Here is a 21139-nt window from a genome sequence, read left to right as displayed (position 1 = left end):
TTCTGTTTTAATCACTGGACAGTTCATGCAGTCCGAGTGTGTGTGTGTGTGTGTGTGTGTGTGTGTGTGTGTGTGTGTGTGTGTGTGTGTGTGTGTGTGTGTATTTGTGAGAGAGAGAGAGAGAGAGACCGTTGTGCTTTTGCATAACGTTTTGAATACAACATGGCACTGGTTTCTAAGGGATACAGAATCTTAGAGTGTAATTTATAAAACTCTCCATAGAGTCCCTACTTATGATGTTTGGATAAAAGTGATAAATTGCATATAGCAAAAATATTCTGCATTTTTAGAATTGTTTTACCTTTTCAAATGGCAATGAATCTGAAAAATTTTTCCTAACCTGTTAACTCCTATAAATATATAAACATAGTGAACAAACCACTAGATTTATATGACTGTATTCCAGCTCAGGTATCCATTGAATTATGATAGGGGAAGGGGGTGAGAATGGCAGCATGAAAAAAAAAAAAAAGAAATTGCATTATGTGAAATTAAGTGAGGCCAACTACTGATTTCCCTACTGTAAAAACAATATGTGTACAAACACAGACGAAAACCATTTAATCAATTTATCCTCTGTGTTCACTGTTTCTGTCTATTATAAACATGTAAAAGTTTTGATTTTCAGACCTAAATGTTCATAACTGAGAGTCCAAAATTGGGAAATAATGTGGTAAAGTATATTAGTGCTGGTATTTGATAGGGTTATCTTTACTATTAACATTAAAAGCAGCAAGTTATCTAATTATTTATAGCAAATGTGAATTTGGCCAGGATGCTCTTGGTCAAAGGTAATTAATTTTATTTATTTTTTTTTTATTAAAGTTTGTGTCACTCTGGACTAAATCACCAAATCGGTTTAGCATAAAACTACTAGCACCGGTAGTGGATGTATGTACTATACTCTCATCAGCCACTTCAGTAGAAACGCCTGTACACCTGCTCATTGATGGGGAAACTGAATCTCATTGTACTTGTACAATGACAATAAAGGTATTTGTATTCGTATTTCCTCTAACAGTATTGGTGTACTATGTCAAATCTCAATCATAGTTGTGTTGGTGTAGTACACACTCTTTTTGTTCTGTTTGAGTGTTTATTATTTGCTTCTCAAATACACACAGCTCAGACAATGAGCAGGTGGAAGAAAGGATACAAAAACAAGTGGCAAAAAAGACTACAAGGCAAAATAAGTCACAGAGTAAATATAACATTATCAACTGGCACTTTTTGAGTGAAGTGAAGATAATTACAGCAGTACACATTTCGACATGGATGTGTGTACTTTGCAGGTGTTTTAGTCATATTTTTCATGTACCGCAAGCTTTTTTTTAAATTCACAGATGAAAAAAAAAAAGGTTTACATTTTTCCATTTGCATGTGTGAATATGATATTTACCCATTAGGATCACGAGATTGACAACTGATATGCTTATGTCCAAATCAGACTTAAAGCAGGTAATATCACAGTAAACAAATGGAGATGTTATCCATTTTAAAGACACCCAACTGTGCATGTCTGTCTGTCCATAATTGATTAGTTGTGTGTCAAACTGGGAAAATAAATCCTCGGCTGTTTCCTCTTCCTCAGAATAAAAGACATATGGACAAAACTCTAACTTAAATGTCTTTTGCAATAAAGCCCCTACTGGATAAATGTTTGATATGAGATTATAGTGTGTTTCTTTTACCTTAGGAACAACAGGGTAAGACAGAAAACTAGTAGAAGACCTAGTTCTAACTGAGGCCTCAACTTCATGAAAAGAATATGACTGGAAAACTCATAATAATAATAATAATAATGTGTTTAAACTCACCTCAAATAAGTCTGCTAGACTGAATGTTATATCAAGGAGATTGACACCACATAATTTCAAAGAAGGCACAGAAAATTATGGGTAAAAATCATTGTCCAGAACCAAAGGACTTGTCTGTGAAAATTTGACAATTTCAAAAGGAATTTCTGAAAACTTATAATCACATTTGACCAGAAACTCAAGACCACTAATCATTTTAAAAATATGTACCATTGATAAACAGTACCTACTATAAAGATTGTGATTTGCATCATTAAACGTCCTTCATTAAACGTGTAAAGAAATTTCTATAACATGGACTGTCACCAGAGTGCACAATAATTCAATTCAATTTTATTTGTATAGTGCTTTTAACAGTGGACATTGTCACAAAGCAGCTTTACAGAAATAAATACATTCAAAATAAATCAAGTCAAAATAAATTGTAAATGTGTGAATTTATCCCTAATGAGCAAGCCAGAGGCGACAATGGCAAGGAAAAACTCCCTGAAACGACATGAGGAAGAAACCTTGACAGGAACCAGACTCAAAAAGGATCCCATCCTCATTTGGGTGATAATGGATAGTGCGATTATAAAAATAAATATATTCCTTCTATAACTGTGTACTACATGGACAAATAGTGCAATTGTGCAACCAGTAAATTCATTACAGTTTGCACATGAAGTCCAGTTTGTTGAACCTATATACTGTCCGCTGATGGAGACCTGAGTGTAAAACTAGTCGCAGCAACTGCAGCCCCCAAAGCCACCACAGCAATCACAGTCCCAAGCGACCTCAAGCAATAACTGATCATTAGAAATATTTTTTGAACCATTTGCATGTAAAGGGGGAAGAAAAGGTATGTGTCAGAAGTGGGATTCGAACCCACGCCTCCATTCGGAGACCAGAATACCCGGTAGTGCGGAAGGGAGACACCCTTGAGTCTGGCGCCTTAGACCACTCGGCCATCCTGACACGGGTGTAAAATTCGCACACAGTACAGCTTTTGAATATTATATTAGTAGTCAGTAGTTTTTCTAAACTGTCATATAAAGTCTTGTGTGTTGGCTGGTTGGATTCTAAAGCAGCTGTATCATGCCACACAATGTTATGTTATGTTATGTTAGCTAGCTAAGTTAGCTCGGGTTGCCAAAGGAAACCTATTTATTGCTTACTTTTTTAAGTTTAAAGCACTGTACAGTGTTCGTTCCCATACTCGCGACTTTTGATAGTAAAATGATCAAATTAAATTATTTCTACAGCGCAGAAAATCACAAAATACCGATTCGCTAATACGCACAACCACCCTGGGTGAAATTCGCACAGTGCCCCCTAGAGGTTTTACGTACTTCCGGTTTGCTCCATCCGCCATTTTGTTTTACACCGTTCAAGGGTATCGTGTGCAGAGTCAACTTCAGCCTCAGCTGACAAGCATGTACCGCTTCGCCAAAGCTGCTCTAAACCTCAGTGGTAAGGCTGAAGATGTGTTTATGTTTGTTTTTTCTTATCTTGTCATTTCATCTACGTGAAAATTGTGTGGAGCTGCAAATTAAAACTGGATAGAGATTCAATGGTACTAACAAGCTAGCTTAGCCAATGTGCACAACACTTCCTGACTAACCAATACTAGACAAAGAATGTAGTTAATTAACTAACTAACTAACTAACCTAACATAAAACTAGTTATATAAATGGACAATTAATTCATTATTTCCTATGCTTTTCTTTATTCCTGTAATTTTACGTCTGTCATTTAATATCTTCCGGGAAGTAGGCTAGCTGGCTGTCCTAATGTCACACAATGTTATGTAAGGACGTTTACAACAGTTTACAACAGTTTACAACGTTTTGCGGCAGTAAAATGTATATTCATATATATTCATATACATTCAAGTGTAATATTAAAAAAAATGGAGGTCTAACCGTGGTCTTCAGTGCTTTACCTGGTGTAGCAGCGTCGTCTTTAATGTTGCATCATAAGATTATTACAAGATTGAATTGAGGCAAAGGGGTTTGATGAAACTTCTAATAAATTAATATTTATTAGAAGAATATTCCTTTTTATTAGTAGAATTTAGACCTAATTCCTTTACAGGAAACCTTTCTAATCAGTATTTGGTGCAGCGCTCATCTAATATAATATTATACTATGTTCCTTATAGAAAAACATTTTATTTAATTAGGCATGGCATGATACCCTCTTCATGGCAGTAGTGTTTCCAACACTTCCCCACAAGCTATTTTCATGTCATATAGGTCGACTGTCAATGTTGGCAGAGATTTTGAGAGAGATCACAGCGGTGGCGATGTAAACAGTTTTGATGGAAAGAGGAATAATTACTGATAATACAGTTTAATGTTTAAAACATGACAGATTAGTGTATTTTAATATTTTACTGTTTTATTAGCAGGAAAAGGGTCACGTGTACAGAATACTGTGCCGTTAACTAGTGCTTACTAGTCCTAGCCCTGACAAAATGAACAAATAATGTAATGGTCAGTGTGCTGATTTTTTCTTTTTCTTTCTTTTTTTTTTTTTTTCCCCCCCTCTCAGGACAAGCCAGCCGCCAGGTTGCTGTGCGACATGCTTCTTCAGGCGCATCCCGGGAGTTCCATGCGAAGTACGGCATGCCACTGCTGATCAGTGGAGCAACATTTTGTACTGCAATCTGGGCCTACGTAGGTGTCCATGATGTCTCCGTGTTCTCTCCACACCCAAATTATACATTTTCTTGGTGTTGTTCCTTTTCATAACCGTGCATCTTTTGCTGTGTGTACCGGTTGCAGGTGATCACATCAACTGGCATCTCATGGAATCTGTCTCCAGTTGGCAAGGTCCAACCTAAGGAATGGAGGGAGTAATGGGAACACCACATTTAGAAATATCCTGAAACCTTGTGAACCTTTCCATTTTGTTAAAGGATATGCTTTACACCTAAACCCTGTTGGTCTGATGTGTCTGTAAAAATGTAATAAATTAAATATAAATACAGTGCTTTGTGATATTTTTCTTATACTACGGTTGCTTTATTCGTAGGTCAACTTACATACAAGCCAAAATAGAGCACAGGATGCTGTTTCCTGGAAATTTTTGTCAGTGGCCTGTTCTAAGCCTAGGAATGACCTTGATGTATTTATTTAAAAAAAACTGTAATCTTCCTGGGCCTGATGCACTCACTAGCACCACATACACACACGCACAAGATGCCATTACCATTTCAGTGTCAGTGCTGTGCTCACAATAACCAAGCATTCAAATCATATGAAGTACTACGATGGTCATGTAGCACTGATGTATGAGGAAGTAGTGAGATGCTAGTCAGTACCTGTGCACCTATATGGCAGATAATTCTGTTTAAATGGTTAAAGAGGTGATGGTGGATCAGGGGTAAGGGTTTTGGGCTACTGATCAGAAAGCTGTAGGTTCAAATCCCAGCCCTTCAACTTCATTGGTTCAGCTCAAGTGTCTGTCACTTGCTTTGGATAAAAGTCAGATGTCAGATGAGTGTAGATACAAGGTAAAGATACCTATTAAGCTGATAATGGGATGTAACTATAAGACCAAAAGTTTGTCAACACCTGACCATCTCACACATATGTGATTTTTTATTTTATATATATTTTTTAAAATCCCAGTCCAGATTTATTTCTCCTTTGCTGTTATAATAAGCTCCACTCTTCTGGGAAGGCTTCCCACTAGATGTTGGAGCGTGGCTGTGGGGATTTGTGTTCATTCAGCTACAAGAGCAGTAGTGAGGTCAGGCTCTGATGTTGGTGAGGAGGTCTGGGGTGCAGTCGGTGTTCCAGTTCATCCCAAAGGTGTTCAGTGGGGTTGAGGTCAGGGCTCTGTGCAGGACACTCGAGTTCTTCCACTCCAACCTTCACACACCATGTCTTCATGGAGCTTGCTTTGTGCACAGGGGCATTGTCATGCTGGAACAGGTTTGGGATTCTTAGTTCCAGTGAAGGGAAATTGTAATGCTTCAGCATACAGAGACTTTCTATACAACTGTATGTTTGTATCTTTGTGGCAAGAGTTTGGGGAAGAAATATATGGTTGTGACAGTCAGGTGTTCACAAACGTTTGGCCATTTAAGCGTATCTATGTGTTATATAATTTTGTATGAAAGCTGTTCATGTTGTATTATTCTTTTGTTCTGTGGGACGCATTCGATTTGTTGTTATTTATTGGTTGTACTTTGAATGAATGCTGAATATATATATTTTTTCACTTTATGGTTGTGTATAGCTGCTTCCAGAAAAAAAAAAAACACTACAGTACAGGTTCTGAATGTGTGCTTCTGTTCTTTTCAGTTGTGTTTTGTTGTATCTTCTTCTTCACGTTTAATATCATTCTGAATAATGAATCTCTAAACGTCCACAAGATGTCGCTATTGTGTCTTTTTCATCTCTATAGAAACCATTGCGTACGTGACGTATGACACTAACGTCAAAACCACAAAATAACGGCTTTTTTTATTATTTTTTTTTATGCATATGTATATTTTTCTAAATTGAGGTGATATTTTCTCTCAGTGTTTTAATTACTAGTTATCATACTCTAAGATAATTGGTTTTCAGTCGCTAAATAAAAGGATAGCGCGACTTTTACGGGGAGTTTTTTGATAGACAGCAAGCGCAGCCAATAACTGAAAAGAAACGTTTTACTAGCTCCGCCCCCTCGCTCTTGACATCAACCAATAAGCACAGGATTCTCCTAAACATACCCGCCCACTCCGTGTGCGTGTGCTTGAAGCTAAGGTCACTCTCATTCGGGAAGGAACAGCTCTCAGCACACAGGAGCCCACGGCATACCAGAGAGTAACGACTGAAAAGAGTAGCTTTCCAAGATGTCTCTGTCAAACAAGCTCACCCTGGACAAAGTGGATGTCAAAGGAAAGCGTGTAGTTATGAGGTGAGGTTTTATAACAGTACCATCTGAATGAATGGCGACGGTTTAGGGGGTTTCTTGCTCAGGAAGTGGCCATGTCACGTAGCCTGGTTTGTGTAACTGTTACTCTTATTTTAACAACACCTGGTTTATTAAAATGCTCAAACAGCCTCTCATTGGGGCTCTTAAGAATCTTTATCTCTAACTGTCTTTCATTTTTGCATATGGAAAATTCAACTTTAACATTATTGAGCAAGAAGGGGCTCCACTTTGCTATAAACAGTAATCAGTAATGTCAGATTAATTCAAAATGACTGTCCTCCTTTTGCAGACTGCACTTTTTAAAATGCATTTGTGCTACAGTCGAGCATGATGAGGCAGCAGAATAAACCCATTCCGTTTGAGGCCTGTAATATAGCTCCTGTATCAGTACACTCATGCATTGCTCATGCATACTGTATTCAGTATGCAATAATAATCCATGATGATGGTGATGATGATCAGTGTGCATGTGAAGCAGATAGAAAGGGAAAAAAAGTCTGCTCATGTCTACCAAACTCAAACACACCCTTCAGGTCCTTTTTGAAAAGTTTTCCTTTTCCTGCAATACCAAAGAAGGACATTTACTTCAATTATAATGATACTGATCCCATAATCCTGATATGGAACTGGATTGTTGTAGAAATGTAATGAAGTGATCCTCTTTCCAATGCCACATCATTATCATCTAATCATCATCACTCCAGCAACGTGCACGTGACTGATGGAGGAACGTGGACAGGATGGGGGAAAGGGGGTCGGTGAGAACATGCTGTGATGTGTATGCACGTGTGGGTTTGTAGGAACTCCTCCTGACGCATATAACAGGCTGAGAAACTCTTGTCCTGACACGTCACCTTAGTGCTGTACCACGTTTGTTGTTCCTTGAACCAATTCGAATGCTGGTGCAACATGGAAATGTTGCATTCGCCAATTGAAAATCTGAATCACATCTGAATAAACTCCTGAAGGTGTAAGCCTGGTACAGCAGTGAGTCAGTTCAAAAGCCAGTCACACTATGTTGAGTCATGATCACCTTCTGAGTAAGTGCATGAAGATGAGAAATTTTGAAAGGCAGATAGTAACTGCTCAGGTTAAATAATAACTCCCTGATAATGGGTAGAGCTTTGAGGTACTCTCCTGTTGGAGAGAGGGGGAAAAACTACTAAAAAAAAAAAGGTTTGGGGTGATCAGGGTTGCTGTTTTCTTGTCTTATTAACATTTTCTTTAACAAATGGAAATAGGTTTCAAGAGTACCTTTGGTGGCTTTTCATAAACAACCACAGGCACTTGGTGAACAGAAAAGGAAGAAATATTACTTTCATCACTAATGCAATGCAGGGGATTAGTCACTTCCTCATTTCCGATTGCTAGTTCTCTTATTGCAATAAGACAGTTGAGTAAAGAAATAATATGATTTCTGTGACACAGGGTCGATTTCAACGTGCCCATGAAGGACAAGGCCATCACAAACAACCAGAGGTAAAATGCTGTATAATCTTTATAACCATCTGATTGTTCATCATCTTGTTTTATTTCTCGACCTGTAGGATTAGAGCTTTTCAAAAATTGGTATTGAATAAATGTTAATCGAAAGCTTTATGTCGTAATCATCGTCACAGGATCAAGGCTGCACTTCCATCCATCCAGCACTGTTTAAACAATGGAGCCAAATCAGTGGTGCTGATGAGCCACTTGGGCCGGCCCGATGGCATCCCCATGCCTGACAAGTACTCTCTGGAGCCTGTGGCCGCAGAGCTCAAGAACCTGCTGGGAAAGTAAGTGAGGCGTTCCGACTGTTACAGTACATCACGGAGATTAGAGTAACTTTAAATATACGACTCTAAAACATGTTAGTGAATAATGAAAGGGATTACATGAGCAGAAATTAGTTGAACATAGTGATTTTTGTTGCTCTTGCAGAGATGTTACGTTCCTGAAAGACTGCGTTGGTGCCGAAGTGGAGAGCGTCTGCGCTGATCCTCCTGCAGGTTCCGTCATCCTTCTGGAGAACCTGCGCTTCCACGTGGCTGAAGAGGGCAAGGGCAAAGATGCCGCAGGAAACAAGGTGAGTGCCTCTGAAATCAAAATGGTCTCTTAATGTTATGGACACCAATATGATGGTAATATGTGGGGAAAAAAAAAAAAAAACAAGTTTTTAGAGAGATTTCAATTTTGTGTTTCCAGTTTTTTTTTTGATGATTCATAACTAGGCACAACTTTATGATCATTTATTTAAATGTTTTCTAAATCCAGATGTGTCCCACCCCCGGAGGCAGGTCTTGCTCCACAGTAGCAGCTTGTTAGCAGGAAACGTTTGTCTGTCTTTTTTTGGTTCCGTCTTCACATGCACTATTCACTTTTATAACCATTGCTTGATCGGGAAAAATGTTTGGAATTGTTCGTTTTGAAGAGGTTGGAATTTGTACAAGGTCATAGATATGAGACAGGCGCTTTTTTGGAGTTGTTTTACCAGCTTAGGGCTCTTCAGTGCTGGAATATGTCGCTTCCTCAGACTGAACGAAAACAGGATTTCGTCTTTATACACGGTCGGAACTTGTCCATCAGAAGTCTCGTTGCTATTGTCCATATTTTTTCTGCTGTTGGGTTTGTTTAGATTGGGTGGGAGTGTTGCGCATCCTGAACGCTATTGGCTGGTGTAAGTCAGTCAGGCAGTTCAACACATCACTTTCTGTTTCAGATGGAAATACATCAACATACGGAATCAATTCACAGCTAAGAAGCCATTTCATTGAGACTTTAAGAGCTGTAGTGAGTAGACAGGGTCTTTGTGTAAGATCATCCTGAACATGATGACACTACACTCTGTTCAGGTATCTAAAAATGTAAAGTTCACCGAGTTAAAAAAGGAGAGAAAAACTTAGTAACATAAGCTAAACAAACCTTCGTCAGCATCTACCCACCATTCGCTCAAAGAGCAGAGACTGATCCACAGGGAGATTGCTGCAGTATATGCTCTGCCTTTTGACATTTGGAGAAAGGCCGCCGATGTGCTGTGTGTTGCTTTTCTGGTCCATGGAGCCCTGGCTGGAATGCACTGTAGGGAAGGAGAGATGGCGAGGGAGGGGGAGGAAACGAAGATGCCCTCCTGACCTTTCTGAGGTTCACTTGATGGTACAGTAGAAGTAGAAGATATATACAGTGTAACCTTCAGGACATTCAGTGGAATGGGGGCCAAGCATTTCATAGGTGCTTTACTGACCTTTCTGTTAGCTGAGTTCATAAGTCCTGAACTTTGAGCTCATGAATGAGGAGGAATAGAAATCTGGATTAAATTACATTCTCAGACTGTGGGGTTATTTGATGATGTCTGTGAAAATTGTTTATAAATCTGTGATCTCTGGAGGGTTTCTTTTCATCAGTGTCTTTGAGTGATAAGATCACACACATCACAGTCAGTACACCAAGACACTCCAAGAGTTTGACTTAAGGTGCACTACTGGTGTGAAATTTAGTATGAAACATTTGATCTATGTGCAGACAGAAGAGGCTCCTAAAGGTTCCTTCTTTCTTTCTCTAGACCAAAGCATCCCAGGAGGAGATTAACACTTTCAGGGCCTCCCTGTCCAAGCTGGGTGACGTCTACATTAACGATGCCTTCGGAACGGCACACAGAGCCCACAGGTACACTTCATGACATCCCTTACATCCTGTATTGCATGCTACACATCTAATATTGCTCAAGAATCTTTGTAATGATGAATTCATATTGGATATAATATTTTACAGCTCTATGGTTGGTGTAGATCTTCCTCAGAAAGCTGCAGGCTTCTTGATGAAGAAGGAGCTGGACTACTTTGCTATGGCCTTGGAGAAGCCACAGAGACCATTCCTGGCCATCCTTGGGGGGTGAGGGTTTAAGACACACACAAACATTTGCAAACACTGGAGCCTCATGTCAGAAATAAGCAGTGGAAGGAATGAATAATTATTAGATTTAAACCTTTAGCTTCTTCATCCTTTTGGTATGAGCTAAATTCCCTGCACTGAGGCAGGCCAATGAAAAGAGTGTATGCTGTGCTATTCTTTAGTGATCCTGATATACTAACACATGGTTGTTATAGTAATGCACTGATTACTTGAGCTTCCTGTCTTCTGTTGAACCTAACGAACTGTTCTGAAAGCATGAGTGACAGTCCAGGAATAGATTCAGCTTATCTTGTTAAGTATTATAGAGCATGTGTGACTGTGGCCTATTTCCTGTCAGTCCTACTGGCGTAATGCACAATGAAGGTTGTGTAGGACGCCACAGATGCCATAGCAATGGTGCTGTAGAGTATGCCTGTGATTTGCAATAAGGTCAGAGTCTGAAATTGTGCAAGAATCCTTTCCAAATACAATGTGGCTAATCAAAGATGAAAGGATTGCCTTTCTGAGAATCAGGGTTTCTGACATTAAGGCAGTTTGTTGGACCACATGCGTCCAGCACACTGCAAAATCTCAGAAGCAGGTGCATAGCGAGGTTATTCTCCCCAACTGTGTTTCTTTGAGCTTAACGCCCCTTCCTGTTCATTGGCTGTTCTCAATTTGCAGTGATGACACCAGCATTTTCTCTCTCTGGCCTCCTAACAGTCGCTGACTTCTCTGAAAGGAATGGCCCCTAGATAAGCCATTCAAACAATGCACACAAATCTGTAGGCGCTCCAGAAGTCCTCTGACATTCCAGATTTTAATCAGCAAAATAAGGTGATTTATAGTGGCAAAATGAATGTATTGTGTTTGTCATCATTGCAGGGCCAAAGTCAAAGATAAGATTCAGCTGATCAACAACATGCTGGACAAGGTGGACGAGATGATCATTGGGGGCGGCATGGCTTTCACCTTCCTCAAGGTGCTCAAGAACATGGAGGTGAGGGATGCTAATGTAAAGTGGTCTTCAGATGTACAGTATATGCAGAGGTGTCAACAGCTACGGTTTAGATTTAGCGTCTACAGTTTATGGCAATATGAGATACACCTGAAAACTGCTTTTCCAGAAGCTACAATCAGACAAAACCCAAACAAAATTTGGCTAGCAGAAAAGCCAGATTATTGAAGAAAGAAAAGATGCAGGAATGTAAAAGAGACACATTTTTGATGGTACAGACACTGTACCATCAAAGGTTGCTTCACAGCAACCTTATCTTTGTGAACTTGGACCTGGGAATTCGCAAACCTCTCTTCTGTGAACCAGTAGAAACCAAGATGGCGGAGCTGTGGTCTCTGCCCTGTAAAAGCTCAAGGTTGAATTCTCGTTTGTGTACCAGCGTGGTGTAGGGTTTCTGTGGTTAAATTGTTTGTTTTTGTTTTTTTGTTGTTTTTTTTCTTTTCCTTTCGGCCTGCTAGAACTTTGTTAGCAATGTTGGCACCTCTGGTATAAGTATTGTGCTTTGCTTTGCATTTCCTTCATTTTGTTTCCTCATTAAAACTGGTGCTGGTATAACTTTAACTCCTTGTTCATCTGCAAGTATTCTTTCTCCTGTATTGTGACAGATTGGCAATTCCCTGTTTGATGATGAAGGATCCAAAATCGTCAAGGACCTGATGGCCAAAGCCGAGAAGAATGGAGTCAAGATCACCCTTCCTGTCGACTTTGTCACTGCAGACAAGTTTGATGAGAAGGCCACATCAGGAACAGCTACAGTGGCTGATGGCATTCCAGCAGGATGGATGGTAAGTTATCTACAGTAGAGCCAATTAGCTCCAGTCATTTTAGGCATGAATGACGAATAGTGATTAATTTGTTTTAAATTAAAAAAAAAAAAAAAAAAAAATGCTTTGTCCCATACAGGGTCTGGACAGTGGGCCTGAGAGCTCCAAGCTTTTTGCTGAAGCTGTAAGCAGAGCTAAGCAGATTGTATGGAACGGACCCGTTGGCGTATTTGAGTGGGATAACTTCGCCAAGGGAACCAAGAACCTGATGGACAAAGTTGTGGAGGTGACCAAAAGTGGTTGCATCACCATCATTGGTAAGTATAGTCAAGCACTGTATATTATCCTTTTTTGAACTGATTTATATTCTCTTCGCTGGCATTTATTTATGTTAGGACTAGCGATGCGTCAGTACCAGCCCTAGGTATTGGGGTATGAGTCCGTATTTAATGAGTAATAATGGTAACCAAATCAAAGCAGGAGGAGCTACAGCATCTTCATGTAGCCTGATAAAGAGCGACGGTGACAAAGCAGTATCAGCGAGCGTGGTCAGTGATGCTGCTCACGTGGACTGCTCTCATGCTCTCTCTTAATGATACTGTTTAAATGCCATAGCTTCTTAAACGTAAAACTCAGAATGAGGGGTTCATTGCTAATGGCACACTGCAGCAAACAACATTAAATGGGGCTAAAAGGAAGTTTCCATGATGCCCGAATGATTAATACCAAGTAGATTATTTATTTTTGGTATTGCTATCATTTATTAGTATCAACAAGTACCAAAAAACATGAACTCGTATTTGTATTCAGTCTAAAAACTGGTACGGATGCAGCCCTAGTTAAGACCATGTGCACATTTAAACTGGAGTTCATGCTTCATTCATTTTAAGTGGCAACTCTAATCCCTTTAACCACTAGGTGGCACTAGATTCTCATTCAGGTTACTGTGTTTCACTTCAAAGGTTTAAAAGTTTTCAAGCGCTTGTAGTTTTAGCAGTGTATGTACAATCTGTACTATTAATCATTTAATGAGTAGTCTCCTTTTACTTTTACGTTTTCCTCCATCGTTCCATGCTGCTGTGTGACATTAATGAATGCGTCTGTCATGATGTTCTCAGGTGGCGGAGACACGGCGACCTGCTGCGCCAAGTGGGACACGGAGGACAAAGTGAGCCATGTGAGTACAGGAGGTGGAGCAAGTCTGGAACTTCTGGAGGGTGAGTATTACTTCACTTCCTGGTTTGAAGAATCACTTTGGAGTGCAGTTTTGAAAATGTTTAAAGTGAAGCAAACTTTGTGCTCCCATTTCGTGCCTTATCAGCCATTGTTATCTGATCATTAGTGTCATATTTTAGTTGTTTAGATAGTGATTTTTTTTTTTTTTTTATTGCTCTCATTTCTGATATCCTATCCTATCCTATCCTATCCTAACAACACTGGAATTTCACCCAAATTTCATCAAAGAATTCGATGACTTATTAACCACTATGCAGCTTTAAATGCTTTTGTTATTCAACTCTGTGGTTAAGGTTCACTCGGTCTGTAATAATTGCATCAACATCTACATTCTGGATGAAGTCCATCAACAAATTATCTTGAATCATGTCAATTCTGTAGATTGTACACAACGTTTAACGGCATTACAGTCCTGTTTTACATCTGTAGAAATACTCAAGCTTGTCTCTGGCCTTTTTTTGCATTGCAAAAGCTTCTCTCTTAATCACATTTTTGCAGTAAAATTTAGAAATAAAGATGCAACAACAAATTCAGGCAAATTAAGTAAAAGTGGCTTCTTTATTTTCAGTGTTTTGTGAATTATTGTAAAAATAATTTATGACTGAGACACATAGATGGGCTGTTCAGAAGCGCTACACAAGTCTGTTATGGAGTATAAATAATAATTATATATATATTTTTTTTTCTGTCTTGTTTGTAGCTGTCTGATGTTGGGTTTTCCATTGTTGACAAAAGACACATAAAGCCTTTTAAAATGCATTGCCATTCTGTTCTAACATTTGCTTTGTATCATCCACAGGAAAAGTGCTGCCTGGTGTAGATGCTCTCAGCAGTGTTTAAACATCTGGCAACCCGTTCGCTGGGGCTGTGAACGTCTCCCCTGAAGAGGCTCTTGTTACACACTCATTCACTGCTATTAGTATACAGAGGCACGGATGACGAATGTCCCATCTCTACTCAACAAACAGTAAACCCTGCTTTAGTAACTGCTGTTTTTTTTTTTTATCTGCTCCTGTTTACTCCATTGCTCACGCAAAGCTCGAGCTACACAGTTAGCACACTGTGCCCTTCTGATCGGTTTTCCATTAAGGAAAGCGTCATGCCCCAGCTTACATGTTAACCTGATCCTAAAAGTACTGAGTATTTGTCTCACTTGCTGAAGTGTTAGTGTTTTTGTGTCATCTTTATATAACCAGTAACTGAATTCAGTATATAAAGATGAAAATGTGGTGTGCAATGTAACCATAGAGCTCTTATTTGGCGCCCCTTAACTGATGGTTAATACTGTATGTGAAACTGTAGACACTTTATGTTGCACTTCTCATCATGGTCCTTTGGCTTGTAAAATAAATATGCATACGAGGACATGCAGTCTTCAATGGACTATAAATAAAAGTTCAAAAAATGTTCTTGGATTTCTCTGCCTTTTTTTACATATGATGTTCATATTGTAAAATCTCAAATTTTTAAGCATTTTATTTGAATTTGATAGCATTTAGCTGTTCTTTCTTTAGGGTTAATGTCTGTGACAAAAGCAGCCCAGTACTAAAACCCAAAATACGTCCATCACAAACCATGTACACTCAGTATTGTCAAATGAATTGAAATATTTATACTAATATCATACATTACATTAGTTATTTAACAAACACTATTAAAAACTTGAAATTCTTTTTTTTTTTCTCCTCCTTCTTCTTTCTTCTTTTCCATAATCAGTTGAGTGGAGTTGACTTATGTGGAATTATAGTGTCATGTGATCTCAATATAAATACACCTTTTCCTTCAAGACAAACAGACAGCAAACCAAATAGCTATAAAAAAAAGTCCAAGACATATGTTCTGGAAAAGTATCAATCAGGGTTGGGTTATAAAGAAATATCCCAAACTTTGAGCATCCTGTGGATCACCATTATTATTATTATTATTATTATTATTATTATTATTAAAAAACAGAATATGGCACAACTTTGACTGCCTAGAGGAGGCCATCCACCAAAAATAGTGACTGAGTAAAGAGGTATTAGTCAGAGAAGCAACCAAAAAGCCAAGAGTGTGTCAGTATGATACTACCACCACCATGCTTTATTGAGGGGATGGCGCTCTCAGGTAATGAGCGATGTTGGGTTCCAGCTAAATGTAGTGCTTTGTGTCAATGCTAAAATCTCTCCACCTCTTTCAGAGTCATCCTCTGACTAATCCCTTCTTTACCTGATCACTGACTTTATGAAAATAGAGTAGATAATAGTAAGTAGATGAACCTACATTCATACAGTGAAAGAATTATTTTATGCATTTACAGTAGAGATATTATCTTAATTACGTCAATAACATTAACCTTACTCTTTCCATCTTTTGAAATTCAGCTTACTTATGTGGCTTGAGAAAATGTATGCCAACCTCCCAGCCATCAACCTTTCACATTTCCTTCAAAGGTGGCATTTTCATTGTATTTTCATTCCGAGTATTTTCATTGGACGTTGCTTCATTAGGGCTACAGCTGCCATAACCCCCTCTCCAACAACTGGGAGAGAAAATAAACCAGGTTAAATCAAGGATACGAGTAAACACTACGATGTGTATGAGTTTGTGTTTTATATATTTCTGAATCCAGTGCTTTGTGTAGTGTTACCTGTCTGAATGAACACCTGGTTGATTAGCACAAAAATCTCCCAGAGATGCTGAATAAGCACATTGTAGGAGGTTGTGGCAAGAAATGCTGTGAGATTTTTTGAGGTTTTAATGGGCCCTAGTACGAATTTAGGCATGTTCATGTAAAAAAAAAAAAATACTACTAGTAATAGCACTTTAGACAGTATGTTACTACACTGGGACATTTCCTGTTGGGCTTTTAACTTGAATCCTGGCCTTTACAACAAACATGAAAAAAAGGTGGGAGCATGAGGGAGCATGAAGTCAGTGAAGTGCAGAGAAAGTTTCCACATGGATGAAGAATATAAGCTTTTGTTTGTGTGTGTGTGTGTGTGTGTGTTAGTTTTAGTTTTTGTATTCAGTGTTTGAACACACGGAGGCGCGCGAGGTCTGTAACATTATGTTGACTAACAGCAGGGTTGCCAGATCTGCAAAACAAAATCCTAACCAATATCTAAACACAAAATATTCCAATTAAAAGCCACATCTACAACTTTTAGAAAGAAGATTTAATATAATTGTCAGGTGTGTTTTATATTCAGTAGTAATGTTATGCAGTTAATGAAGTATGACATGGTGAAGCACTAGATCTCCAGGGTCCCCGCTTCGATCCTGAGCTCAGGTTACTGTGTGTGTGTGGAGTTTCTGTACATGTTCTCTCCAAGTTTGTGTGGGTTTCCTCTGGGTTCTTCAGTTTCCTCTCACTTGCCCCCTAAAAACATGCAGGTGGAATGGTCACCCTAAATTGCCTCTAGGTGTGAAAGTGTGTGTGTGTGTGTGTGTGTGTGTGTGTGTGTGTGTGTGTGTGTGTATGGTGCTCTGCGATGGATTGGCTTCCCATCCCGGGTGTATTCCCACCTCATGCCCAGTGTTCCCGGGATAGGCTCCATATCCAAATTAGGATAAAGCGGTTAGTGAAAGTGAGTGAATGAGTGAAGTTTCTATGTTGAAAATATAGTACTTAAATGCTAATTAGAGCATTTAAGAGTATTCTGCCACAAAAAAATTAATTCCTTCAACATTTATATTGATATTTGACAAGCATTTTTTACAAGTTGGGCAGAATGCATAAACATTAGCTTCACAGTAAAGTAGTTTAATCTTCACACTCAAATAAGTTTAATAAGTAAGGGTAGTTTTATCTGAAGTTTATTCATTCATTCATTCATTCATTCATTCATCTTCAGTAACTGCTTTATCCTGGTCAGGGTCACAGTGGATCCAGAGCCTACCGTGGTGTGTTTAACCACTTATCACAATATAACTACAGTTGAGGTCAAAAGTTTACATCCCCCTTTCAGAATCTGCTAAATGTTAATTATTTTACCAAAATAAGAGGGATCATAAAAAATGCATGTTATTGTTTATTTAGTGCTGACCTGAATAAGAGATTTCACATAAAAGATGTTTACATATACTCCACAAGAGAAAATAATAGTTGAATTTATAAAAATGACCCCGTTCAAAAGTTTACATCCCCTTGATTCTTAATACTGTGTTGTTACCTGAATGATCCACAGCTGTGTTTTTTTTTGTTTAGTGAAAGTTGTTCAAGAGTCCCTTGTTTGTCCTGAACAGTTAAACTGCCTGCTGTTCTTCAGAAAAATCCTTCAGGTCCCACAGATTCATTGGTTTTCCAGCATTTTTGTGTATTTGAACCCTTTCCAACAATGACTGTATGATTTTGAGATCCATCTTTTCACACTGAGGACAACTGAGGGACTCATATGCAACTATTACAGAAGGTTCAAACGCTCACTGATGCTCCAGAAGGAAAACCATGCATTAAGAGCCAGGGGGTGAAAACATTTGAACGGAATGGAGATGTGTACATTTTTCTTATTTTGCCTAAATATCATATTTTTTCATTTAGTACTGCCCTTCAGAGGCTACAGAAGATAGTTACATGTTTCCCAGAAGACAAAATAAGTTAAATTTACCCTGATTTACCTTGTTGGAAAGGTAACTTTTGACCTCAACTGTAATTAATTTAACAATAAAGCATATATAGCTTTAGCCTATATAGTCTAATATAGCTAAAATGTCATCAGACATTCATCAGTAAGCTTGATGACTTGCTATAAAGTCTTTATCTTGAAATAACTACCTGAATGATGATTTCTCAGACAAAAAAACTATGGCATCCACAGCAACTGTTAAAAAAATAACACATTTATTTTCATCTAGTGGTTACTATTAAATTTTCAAGGTTGGTTTTTCTGTACTTTACCCCACCTTTTTTAACAAACCAGTATTAAACACACACATACCACAGTCCAAAAAGTGTCTCGTATTACTATAGATATTGTCATAAATAAATTACAGCCAGGAAAATGAGTAGACCTATTCCCTGGTAGAAAACATTATTTATTCATGCTGTAATGCACAGAGCTAAAGGACAAGTATGAGAAGTGATCACCTTGTGCGGCTCCTGGGGCATGCTGGGAGGTTTAGGAGTGTGTTGGGTGGTTTTATGGTTGTGTGTAATGATCCTGGGGTCAGCTTGGTGAAAGATTTGGTATAAATGAGTTATTTCATTTGAATGTGGATTTGAATGTTTTCCCATATAGATATTAGATACTTAATGTATACAAAAAGCCCAAACCACAAACCACAGAAACTCAGCAGCATTAGCATTTCAAAAGTAGCTCACGGGAAAACCATGAACTTGGAAACACCAAGAGTATGAGGAATGAAGAGCACTGGTGTATTCTGGTAAATGTGGCTAAAAAAAGTGTTTTTTTCTTCTAGAAAATTGAGTTTCTGGGATGGAGCTTTTGGAAATCACTGACTCACTCTTGGGTAATTTTTAATTCAATTTTATTTCATTGAATTATTAGTCATGAGAAGTATTAGTCACTGAGAAGTTTGTTTGTTTCTTAATATAGGCTTAGGTGGTTTTTTTTAATTCATTTTTTTTTATGATCCAAAGGGTGTGTGCATGTGTGTGTGTATGGGACTGGAACAGTATAAACATTTATTATAACCGTCCCACCTATTAACTGCATACAGCTTCATTCATTCATTCATTCATTCATTTTCAGTAACTGTATCGTCCTGGTCAGGGTCATGGTGATTCCTGAGCATATCATGGTAACACTGGATGTGAGGCAGGAATACACCCTGAATAAGATACCAGTCAATTCCAGGACACACACATTCACACACTCCTTCATACCTAGAGGCAATTTATTTTAGCCAATCCATCGGGCTTGGTTTTGGGAGGTGGGAGGAAACCGGAGAACCCAGAGGAGACCCACACAAACCCAGGGAGAACATGTAAAACTCTGCTTACAGCTTCATAATTATAAATAAATACATCATCTGATTAAAAAAAACTGTAAAATGTATCTTTCTTAGCCTTTACTAGTTTATCATATTATTGTTTAAAAAGTCTGAATAGCACTGGCATGATAATATCACTGTCTAACGGTTTTCTTTATCACACTAAACCATAATGTTTACATTCTAGATATTATACAGTTTACACACTGTAATACTCATCCTGGAGCCTGACTTGGCTTTAGAGAGCAATTGCATGTGTTTACATATTCCTACATACTGTAATATAATGTCAACATAGTATTAGTCTGTTTAAATACATACTTAAAAGTATTAAACTTTTGATATTGAGATTAAACTTTTGACTGCTAGGCTTAGGGAGATCATCCTCCTTTTTTTTAGTCAAGACTATTGTATATACATTATCGATAAAGAATATTTCACACATTAATACTGTAAATCTTACTGTTTCTCAAGAACTTTGGATTATTTCTGTTATTACAGTGTGAAAATGTTACAGTCATGCATTATGCTCCATATGTTTCTGTTTGTTAATATAGTTTATAATTACATTCATTGGTGCATATTACATGCTTACTTTGTGTTTATATTTACACCACTATAGCAGTGATTAATAAAGTCCGGAGACCCCCAGGGGTCCACTATGAAGCATAGCCAGAGCGGCCCGTGATATATTTATATTCTTACTAGAGATGGCACGATACCAATTTTTCTTTTGTGATACTGAAACTTTGAGTATCAGCTGACTCCAATACCCATCTGATGTTGTTTTTTTTTTTAAAAACTACTAAGCTTTAAAGTATTTTTTTGCACTGAAGCACTTCACAGTTAATCTCTTTCACACAAAAATCACTTACACTGTAAATATAGTAAAGTATAAATATAATAAAATCCATCCTAACAGAAGAAAAAACAGTATATTAAACAGTAAATTATATATAAACATATAAAAACCAGCTCCAAAAATAAATTTCTTATCCAAATCCAATTCCAGTCTAATCCAGTCCATTTGTTATAGGATCTAATATCTGATATATTTTCTCCGATATCATTATTATTTGCGGGTATCAACCTGATACCAGTACTAGGTATTGGATGGCTGCCATCTCTGATTGTTATCATTATCAAAGCTATTAAATGTATCACTGAGTCATTATAGTTATTAACCTGTTTGACTGGTCACATGAAGTGAATGGATTCAATCCAAACCTCAAAAACTCAAAAACAAGGAGGAGGCTTATAAATAATGTCAACCTGGACTTAATGTGCCCTATTAGTGGAACGTTCAGGAACAAAATGCACTATGGATCCTGTAAATAGTCAAAACATTATTGCACACATTTAAACAACGAGCTGAATAGTTGAAGAGTTGGATTAGGTCCATAAAATAAATCTGTACTGAGAATGTTGGTGGAATTTATTTCAGAGTTAAAGGGATCCTTGGCTGCAAAAAGTCTGCACTAGACTACATCACCTGCTGGATTTCTATCTTTACTTAAAGCTAGTAACAAGAGAAGAGAAAACTTTTCTTTACAGATGTATATCATTTCTGTTAATGTTGATAAGCAAT

The 21139-nt window shown here is 38.0% G+C and overlaps 2 protein-coding genes and 1 non-coding gene across 3 annotated transcripts; 2 read left to right on the top strand and 1 right to left on the bottom strand.

Moving 5' to 3' along the window:
- Positions 1-2663: 2663 nt before the first annotated feature.
- trnal-caa (transfer RNA leucine (anticodon CAA)) lies at positions 2664-2774 on the bottom strand. Its single transcript has 2 exons — positions 2737-2774; positions 2664-2709 (listed from the first exon to the last, which is right to left on the bottom strand). It is a non-coding gene; the product is annotated as a tRNA-Leu (tRNA).
- Positions 2775-3111: 337 nt separating this feature from the next.
- On the top strand, positions 3112-4791 carry LOC113541649 (cytochrome c oxidase subunit 7B, mitochondrial). The gene is made up of 3 exons (XM_026938756.3): positions 3112-3269; positions 4354-4478; positions 4587-4791. Exons 1-3 carry the CDS (start codon positions 3233-3235, stop codon positions 4659-4661), a joined length of 237 nt encoding a protein of 78 aa, XP_026794557.1. The 5' UTR covers positions 3112-3232; the 3' UTR covers positions 4662-4791.
- A 1763-nt stretch (positions 4792-6554) lies between these two features.
- pgk1 (phosphoglycerate kinase 1) lies at positions 6555-15026 on the top strand. Its single transcript, XM_026938749.3, has 11 exons — positions 6555-6714; positions 8161-8211; positions 8352-8507; positions 8653-8797; positions 10271-10374; positions 10480-10599; positions 11485-11599; positions 12223-12402; positions 12521-12698; positions 13500-13598; positions 14417-15026. Exons 1-11 carry the CDS (start codon positions 6650-6652, stop codon positions 14455-14457), a joined length of 1254 nt encoding a protein of 417 aa, XP_026794550.1. The 5' UTR covers positions 6555-6649; the 3' UTR covers positions 14458-15026.
- Positions 15027-21139: the final 6113 nt, after the last annotated feature.

Source organism: Pangasianodon hypophthalmus, chromosome 15, assembly GCF_027358585.1.
Source record: "Pangasianodon hypophthalmus isolate fPanHyp1 chromosome 15, fPanHyp1.pri, whole genome shotgun sequence".
Classification (NCBI taxonomy): Eukaryota; Metazoa; Chordata; class Actinopteri; order Siluriformes; family Pangasiidae; genus Pangasianodon; species Pangasianodon hypophthalmus.
Note: the sequence above shows the minus strand (reverse complement) of the source record. Positions and strands in the feature narration are given on the sequence as shown.